This window comes from Spinacia oleracea, chromosome 4 (genome assembly GCF_020520425.1).
Source record: "Spinacia oleracea cultivar Varoflay chromosome 4, BTI_SOV_V1, whole genome shotgun sequence".
NCBI lineage: Eukaryota > Viridiplantae > Streptophyta > Magnoliopsida > Caryophyllales > Amaranthaceae > Spinacia > Spinacia oleracea.
Genome location: NC_079490.1, coordinates 52204292 through 52214085, shown reverse-complemented (window position 1 = coordinate 52214085; position 9794 = coordinate 52204292). Strand labels below are relative to the sequence as shown.

Below are 9794 nucleotides of genomic sequence, written 5' to 3'. Positions count from 1 at the left end.
GACCAAGAGTGTATTTCCTTCATGTTTAAGGGTTGGGTAGAAGTTGCGCTTCAATGCTTCATATTAGTACCGTAAAAAGATCTAAATTAATTGCGTATAATAAGAGAACCGCTGAGAAATAGGAAGCAACTTTTCCGCGGAGTAAAGTTCCCATGACATAGGAAAAGTAGAACTTGTTAGGAACTTTGACTCGATATATCTTCCTGAAAGTGAATAGCCACTTGAGAGTTGAGAACAAGGCTGATTGTGAGCAAGAAATCAATAAACACTATCAAATTGGAAGTGAAAAATATGTAGATGTTAAATCTAGTTAGAACCTACCAGAAAAAGAACTTTACATTGTCGACTTATAATTTTATTGTATAAGTCAATGCAAAACTAAATGTTGTTACAACAACAATAGCACTTCCAACTGTCTAGAGTAGGCCATAGAATCCCATAACCGTTGTTTCACAGTCCTCTAGTTCTCCTTGCAGGAAATCAGCAGTTGAGTAGAAACGAATTGAGCCTCATTTCATGGATTTGGAACCTATCAAGCATTTCAGATTTTTTATTAAACATAATAATATTTTAATTTACAGAAACTACAGATAAACTTGAAAACATAAACCAAGGGCCAATTCTGTGATGAGCAAGTAAGTCGGGAGATCAACATGACAGGCAGTAATCATTACAGTACTAGACTATCAAGTATCAACAAAACCTTACTCTTAAGTGGATCGACTCTATTATGGAACTATAAGTTTATTCCTAACTTTTATCTGCCGTGTTTGTAGGCAATAATAAGCAATTCCTTAATGTATTGGCCCAAAATCTCAAATTATATCTAGACAAATAAAAAGCTAGTGTAAGGTCAAGATTGCTGAAGAAGACAGATAAAAGCTAGTGTAAGGTCAAGCTAGTGTGGTGATATAAGGTAGACACATTATGGGAATTGATTTTGGCACTCCTCTTTGTCAGCAGAGCACAGTTTTCTGTGAGCGAAACCCCAATTCCCACACATTATTAGTCTAGTTATGGCGTCTACAGTAGCAGTTAAGCAGAATAGCCAGAAGCATCAGTTTCTCTGCTTTTACATAGTATTCAGATTCTTAATAGTTTGGTTTTGTCAGTTTACAGTACTGTTGTAAACCTACGTGACAAAAGGGAAACCTTAGTGCTACTATTATCTCAATAAACATAACCAACAGCACCTTTAATGACACAAAAGAAAGTGGATCATTAGCAGATGAGATTAGAGAAACTACTTCACAGAAAGGAGTCAGAACATAAATTCCTTTCAAGTGAGAAAAATGCAGAAGGTTCAAGCTAAGCAAAGTAACCCTTATAAAAGTGGCAGTGAAACTAGATCAAGTGTGATAATCTTTTCTTAATTAAAAGTTTGAAATTTCTATGGCATGTTTTCTGAAGAAAACTAAATTAAAAAGCATCATTTAGATATTTATCGGCTTTGTCAAACTATCGCTGCACAATAGGGACCAATACCTTTGAAGTTCGAACAGAACTTTTAGTTGCAAAATCACAAGGGCTTTTGAAATTTGCCATGAACCCACACTCTTTTCATGGTCTTTCGTTTTTGCCGATTGACTGACTTCACACAACAATATTCTAGCTCAAGCTGCAAAACATGTGAGTAAAGAAACAGAAAAAAAAAAACAAAAAACAAAAATGTTGGAAGAGAAAGGGTACAGCGCTATCATATTTCCAATAAGTTTTCTGAATCAAGAGAAAAGATTGCTGCACTTACCTTCAGCACATTATTGAAGAGCATTTATAGTTCAATTTACAATTTTGTCACTGAGAATACAAACTATATACTAAAGTCTAGTGATACAGGGCACAAATGCAGAATCGCAAAATGTTACCTCGATGAAGCCAACACCAAGAAAAAGATTCCTCCCACCATCCAGATCAAAAAAATAAGAAAGAGTTCCGTCAGCACGCATGTAGTGCCTAAAACCCACTCTTTTATCTGGCTCAAATCTAAGCATGGTCATGTCGTACAATCCTGCAATCCATCTTTAACTGTTAATTGTCATCATCTAAATTAACAAGCAAGATGAAACTTAATTACTGAAAAAAGGAACTTCAAAGCAGGTAGAACATAAGCAGCATTTAAATATGGAACTCTTACAAAGGAGCAATACCGTAATCTCTGAAAAAGAGCATGCCACCTGGCTTTAAGACAGAAAAGCATTCCTTGACTGCTGCCACCATCCTCTCAGGTGGAATGGCAGATAGTGTAAAAACCTATTCCACATAGAGTCAAACAGAATAATAAACATTGGAATTTCAAGAGGTACCATCTTATTCTTAAAAGAATATAAGTGCGCAGATAAAGACACTACAAAATTAATTTTACTGAAGTTGAATTTACTATATATACAGATCGTGCAGATATAGCTCTTTTCAGACACTAATTTTTGTAACAGTTAACTACTTTTCTTTTCTACTTTATGATGGCAGTCTCTCACTCTATCATAAATAAAAAGCCGTCAGTCTCTGTCAAAAGCCGAGGCTAACTTCATTTGTAATCTAGAACTGATGACAAACGTCAATATACCAAATAAGTATCAGTTTGGTGTCAATATAGGACTGATGATAAGAACAATGGAGTTGTTCATGCAAAGAAAAGGAAGCTTCGAGCAGGAGGTTATGGAGATATGGAGTACTTCAGTTCATTTGAGTTATTTCAACAAGTGATATTAGTTGGATAGATTGGGACTTGGACTAGCAATATTTGGAAATCAGCATCATTCTTGACTAGATGGCATCTCTACTAAAGTTTACAAACATCACTATTATAGAGGGAAGAGATATTTTACTAATTGGTTATTCAAGAATATATTCATCTTTTGATCTTTTAATCGATACCTTACCCACTTCTTATGGGGTCAGCAGAGAAGTTCAATATAAGGACTTCATGCTTTGATGCTTAGCACTATCATTCACAAAAAAGGAAATCAAGTCCATCTTTGGGAACAAATTACTTAATACGTCCATCTTATAACATTACTCACTCAATCCCAGTTTAGAGTGCCCCTTATCATGTCACGTAATTTTAGGTAGATTTTTGAAGTATGGTTATCAAACATTATCTTATTAAAGGTAGAAAGAAAGATAGTCGGGTATTTTTTTAACTGAATGAGAGAAGGTGTGAGACCCTAGGTTTTAGTAGTGGGAAGAGAGAAGTTATAAATAATAGAGGGTCCTTGCCAAAAATAGGAATGCGCAAACAACATTGGGACGAAGAAAACGGAAAGGGGAAACTCTAGATTGGGATGGAGGGAGTATAACACGAGAAAATGGAATACAAATCCTATGAATTTGATCGCATCCAGAATAAAGAAAAGAGACTATAACGGAGTTTTATACCACGTAACCCAGTGCATAGTGATGCGACCAAGATAGGAGACCATGAATTGATCATTTTGGTGCATTTCTATCTTCTGTTAGACTTTACATGATAAGTATGTTTGCTAAGAACAAGCCATAGATTCAGCTACTCCTAGCTACTACTAGTCTACTACTACTTTCAATTTTTTAAGAAAAATTAAGAAAGGAGCTGTGTGGATAGGAGTGTCATGGGACACTGGCTCCATTTACTAAGAAAGACGAATTCCAAACCCTAATTAAATAAAAGATGCAGCCGACATTCTCTAACATGTGAACCAACTTGCATAAACACTAAAATCGCATTGTTAAGAACTAGATGACTAGCTAGTCCTTGTGAAATGATCCAATCCTTCAAATACATGCTGTTTACAACTTCAAAGAAAATATTGCACTTTGCTTCCATTCGGTAATTTTCTGTTCAAGTCATATTTCTTTGAAGAGATAACTTCATACAAAAAACATAGATACCTAAAAACAGGCAGATTCCTTTCTTTCTTCTTCCCTAAGTTCAAATCCAAATAGAATAAGCTGAGACCTGACTCTCCCTTCCATCGGTTTCTCCAAATCCCCTCATCAAAACAATGGATAACCCTCCTGAAGATTGAAAGAACTGATTGGGCCTGAAGAAAGGGGCCTTCAACCAAACCAACATTGGAGTCCTGATCCTCCACTGTAGACTTTCTGGACATAAGTATAGACAGGTCGAGTTTTTTATGAGCAAAAATCACTCCGGTGGACTTACTTACTAGTTACTACACCATACCTAAGACAGGCCTCTTTAAAGATTTTGAGCCAAGGCTTTCAAAACAGAACCCCTATAAAAGGAATGATTGGTCTAACGATCAGGACAAAAAATCCATCTGAGTACGGCTGGAATTTGAAAAGGAACAAATTTCATAAGAGATTTCCCTAGAAACCAAAACCAACTCCATGAAGGGTCAAAACATTTTTAAACCTGTCTGAATGAGCTGAGATATAAAGAAACATGTCATCAACAAACTGCAAGGGAGTGGTGGCAACCCCCTTCCCTCCCTCGGGAAAGATAGGAACATAATCATTATCTTCCCCTCTTAGAATCAACCAACTCAGAAATTCAGAATATCGTCCACCAAATTAAACAAAAAAGGATAATAATCTAAAGTTTTGTGGACTTTTGCCAGCCATTCATAGAATATTCTCACATTTCCAAATTATTGCATCTACAAGCTCATGAAATCTGCGGGCTAAAAACTCAAAACATACCTCCACAAGTTTTTTGATTAATATAAACCAGGTGCACACAGAAATATTTGTGGGTTATTACCTCTCTAAAGTAAAAGCCAGAAGATACGCTATCTAACCATGCTGATGATAATGACAGAATCTGCTCCAATGCTGGGGTCCCCATCACCACTAGGAAACTCACAGAAAATGACAGATATTTTTTTTTTTTGGGGTGTGGGGGGGGGGGGGGGAGAGATCTGATTGTGGGGTCCCGGACACATGTCTTATGCTGCAAGAGCTGAATTAGTAAACTCAGTTTTACTTAGCATGAAGAGCATGAAGATTTACTGGGCTAGTATTTTCACAATTTCATGTTGCCCAAAAGAGTGTCAGAAATTCTTGCCATCGGCAAAAGTTTTTTTGGTCTGGATATGTCTTTTCATCCAAATTTCCCCTAGTGGACTGGGACTCTGTATGCAAAACCAAAGATGACAGGTGAATAGGCATATGCTTATGTCTGAAATAAGCCCTCACGGGAAAATATGGTTGGTATGGGGCTGCCAAGATATGGGACTGTATCCAACATATCTATATCAACAATGGAAAAACAGTAGAAGGCCGGAAGCATAAGATCCTGTCTAATGCTAGAAGTGAATGGAAACAGACATGTGCTGTTAGGGTACTTTTAAGGATGGCTACCAAAATATACAGTGAAGCAGGACTATATCCTTCTCCAATCCCCAGTGACAAAGTCTGGTAAGACCCTTGGGTTTGGAACCGCCTTAATGTTTCCAAACATCAATCAAACTTAGGTTGGCTTGCCTGCAGAGGCTGTACACAAAGGTGGATTTAGTGTGTTTGGGGTGTGTGCCCCTCATGTGGGAGTTCACCAGAAGATGTGCCTCACCTTTTCTTAAATTGCACCTACAGGAGGACATATTTAACCCTCAATTTATGGGTCCAATCAATGTATTGTAGTTGGGAACTTGGTAAGACGATATAGCCATTTGGGAAGTGGATTTCTTCCAGATACAGAGGGAATGCTATTTATATAAGGCCTCTATGACGTTCTAACGACAGTTTTGAATGAAGGTTGGCAGGCTGGCAATGATGCTATTTTGAATGTTTCCATGAAGAGGCCAGGAACCATTTTTCGCAAAAGTCAGAGTGAAGTCACCTTGCACATACATTGAATAGTCCCTAAGAAAACTAGCAAATGCTGATAGATTTTGATTTTATAACTTGAAATTACCAGCTTTCTGAATCAGTATAGTGTTGTTGTGTTCTGGTTTCTATAAGGTTTTGTGGAGTGCCCTTCCTGGCCTCATTCCATAGGACTTGTATCGTGAACCCTGTTGGGGTGGTTCTCAATACAATAGAATCATTTACCCAATAAAAAAGGCAGAAGATGAAGCTAAATATAATCTAAATTCCCTAGAAGGAAGTTGGTTAGGAATAACACATACCAATGTGACAAAATCCACTCCACCAAGGCAACAACTACTATCTTTCATGGAAGGCAGATTGATTAGTGTTCCTTCAGTGCCATTGACTTCTGTAATACCAGAAATAGAAACGTAATGGAAAACAGTTTATGGATCATATACGGTATATTGGTATATGAAAGATTACATAGAAACTCAACCAGTACCAGAATTGTGATGAAGCAACTTCTGTAATCGCTTGTTCCGACATGTATCACATGCCAACCATTTTGGAAATTCAGTTGTAGAGAAATCGCAGCAGAAAGGATGGAAACGCTCCATTACATGTTCTATATCAGCGCATTCTAAATTTTCCTTAGCTCTCTCAAGCGCCTCAACACTACAATCACAAGCATAAACATGGGTCCTCTCCTTTACACTACAGAAAGGGAAAAAAAATGATAGTGTTAAGAATTTAAGACAACTACTGGGAAAAATATACTGAACAAAATATAACGATAGAGTTAGGAATTGAATAGGATGCACGGGGAACAATGGAAGGAGGGAATCTGGTGGCAAACTAATGGTCGTGCATAACATTGACATTTTTTCCTCTTGAACAATCTGTGATTCTAATCCTCCCATCTCGGTGGTTTCACTCCTCTTAACTTTTCGAAGATTAAAATCATATACTTCTGCCTTAATCTAAGAATTTGAGTCATACTTAAATCGATAACATTGATTTGAGTCATAGCATATAATTCATGAACTTTAATTGAATGGTAAGTGTGGACATATCAAATTGCAGCAGCAGAAAGTAATAAACACTAATCTTTGTTTTTGTTCTAAAGAATCAAAGCAAAAATACATTCAAAGAAGCAAAAAGAATGTCCTAAAATTCAATTTTACCCTCCAATGGACTACAGGAAGTCAAAAGAATAAGAAAAGGAAATTTGGATCAATCTTAATAAGCCACTGCTTTCACTATCCCTGCCTTGGTCATTTTTTCAAATAGACATTGTTCATGGAAATTCAAAATAGAAAACCATTCTTTATTGGAAAACATCAACATTCCTCTGACAAATGTCTCAGCTTTAGGCCATTAAAAGGGCTTTATGTTCACCTTAAAAAAATAAGTTTCACGTCCAATAAGTTCAGATAAGTTCAAGTAAGTACAATCAGGTCTAATAAGTTTAATAAGTTCCAATCAGGCCTAATAAGTTTCAATATTATTATTAGTTTAATAATACTTATTATTTAATATTATTATTATTTATTATTATTGTTAATTATTATTATTATAATTATTATTAGTTATTATTAGTTATTAATTAATTATTATAATTAATATTATTATCTATTATTATTAAAAAAAATTATTATTTATTTATTTATTTATAAATTTATTATTATTATTATTATTATTATTATTATTATTATTTTATTATTATTATTATTCTCATTATTATTACTACTCCCTTCGTCCCAGATTAGTTGTTACACTTACCTTTGCACAAAGTTTTAGGTGATAAGTGGTTGTTTGGTTATCAATTGTTATTTTATTGAAAAAGTAGATGTGATAGGAGTTAGTGAGGTATTTTTTTTAATTGGATGAGAGAGGGTGTGGGGACAAAATAAATTTAGTGGGAAGAGAGACAATATAATAATTGTGGGGTCATTCCTAATTTAGAAGTGTAACAACTAATCTGGGATAGACAAAGAAGGAAAGTGTAACAACTAATCTAGAACGGAGGGAGTATTATTAAGTTCCAATCAGGCCCAATAAGGTCCTATCAGTTCCAATAAGGTCAAGCAGGTTTGATCAGCTCCAATAAGTTCAGATAAGATCCAATAAGTTTAGATAAGTTCAAATAAGTTGAATAGAACACACCCCAAATTGTCCTTTTTGGATGTTTTTGGTGATTTGCATCTTTACACTAAAAACCAAATTAAGATTTGTATCCTTAGGCCAGGCTGCTGCAATTTTATTGTAATAGAAAAACCACACAAAAAAAATTACTATCTTCCTACGTCCACATAAATCTTCTAATTTTTTGTTAAATAGGTTAAGTGAAACCCGTGACGGACATAAAGGTTACTGACTTGCTATATAATGCTTTTGACAGTGTACAAAAATGTAGGGAAAAAATGAAACAGTTATCTAGTGCACCCTTAAAGTCATAAACTAGTGCACCCCCTCCCCCCCCCCCCCACCCCCGGCCTAAAGTTCATGTTAATAGGCACAGGAATGAGCCGCATGCCTGCTAGGCTGCTTCCAACATTTCCATATAAAATCTAGGCCTAGTTGTCTCGGTAGTCGGTAATATACGCTTTATTTGGAGCTTAGTGATTAATTTCCCTGAGGAGCATAAAAACTGATGACTGATACATCAAAAAAATGTACAAACTCTGACAATGATCTCTTCTTGGAAATTGAAATAATAAATTAGGAAGTAGGAACAGACATTCAAACAAAGGTCACCAATAGAGAGCGTCTTTCACAAAATTAATAATCATTGCTGCAAGCGTGATCATGAAAGTCAGCGAAGAGCAGTGATTACAAACTTTAACATCCAAACCTAACCAGATGAAGCAATCAACTAGCTTTATTGATCACATTCCTATCTCTCTTACATTATCTCTAAGGACTAACACTAAAGTACATTTTTACTCTTACTAAAACTAATGCCTACTAAAAACAGGTTTAATCACCCTGCAACATTATTGTAAGTTTGTAACAATAAAAGATAAAAAGCATACAATAACTTTAACATAGAAAACCTCGAACAAAAATTTCGGATAGTGCGAATGCTTCATAACCCCATTAGCTTTCACGAATAAACTTAAGTATAATTAAGTGCCATAAGGAAATAGAGATGTCATTACCGCAATATCGGAAGAACTGTACTTCCATTACCACATCCCACCTCCAATACTTTGGAGTTTTCTTCAGAAGAAAGAAGCTCCGGGAATTCCTTAAGTAAATACCTTCTTTCCTGAATGCACACAAAGCATCCTTGAAGATCAATATAATCACAAAAATGGCGCACACTAAACAAACATGAAGAACCAAAAATAATCCCCCTCAACCTTACACCCCCCTCAACACACACACGCATAGAAAAGTATCAATGGAGGAACCAGGATTTGACATTTGGGGAGTCAACACAAGTAGACACCCCTCGCCGAAGCATATCCCATCCCTGCCCCTTCCCAAAAGAAATCCGCTCTCCCAAAATAATTGTCAAATTCCAACCAAATCACTTTCCAAAAGGACAGAAAACAAAAATGAAAAGGCCCCACAAACACCCATTGACCGTGAATGCAAGAACAAGACCCAGAAACACAAACCATCAAAATTCCAAGCACAAGTAACATTTCCCGTGAATGAAATTGCCCAAATTCACAAGTTTGATCATATTTAAATAAATTCCATCAAAAAAAAGAAAGTTAAGGAAATAATTTAATGCACTAGTATTAAATAGAAGTATATACCTTGAAGAATTTGCCAGTGGAATGACGAGAGTGGAAGTGAGACCATGCTTGAGAATCCCCAGAAGACGGAGAAAGAGATGGTTGGAAAGGAGAGATATGGTAGGAGAGAGAAAGGTCAGTCTCTACTTGTTGTCTCAACATTTCCCATTCGAAGTCTTTGGAGTGGTACTCATCTGCGGCTGCTGCTTTGCTCATCTCGCTCGCGCTCTTAATTCTGTCTACAAATGCTGATAGAGTACTCCCCAAGATCCTAATGGCCATACGATACCTCCCTTG

General features: G+C 36.1%; 1 protein-coding gene across 2 annotated transcripts; it reads right to left on the bottom strand.

Moving 5' to 3' along the window:
* Positions 1-228: 228 nt before the first annotated feature.
* LOC110799690 (uncharacterized) lies at positions 229-9794 on the bottom strand. Of its 2 annotated transcripts, none has more exons than XM_022004967.2 (8): positions 9519-9794; positions 8910-9019; positions 6251-6462; positions 6066-6154; positions 2148-2250; positions 1866-2008; positions 1486-1618; positions 229-529 (listed from the first exon to the last, which is right to left on the bottom strand). In XM_022004967.2, exons 1-7 carry the CDS (start codon positions 9777-9779, stop codon positions 1520-1522), a joined length of 1017 nt encoding a protein of 338 aa, XP_021860659.1. In that variant the 5' UTR covers positions 9780-9794; the 3' UTR covers positions 229-529; positions 1486-1519. The 2 variants fall into 2 exon arrangements, with proteins under 2 accessions (XP_021860659.1, XP_056682327.1); XM_056826349.1 differs by having other exon boundaries at positions 6251-6423.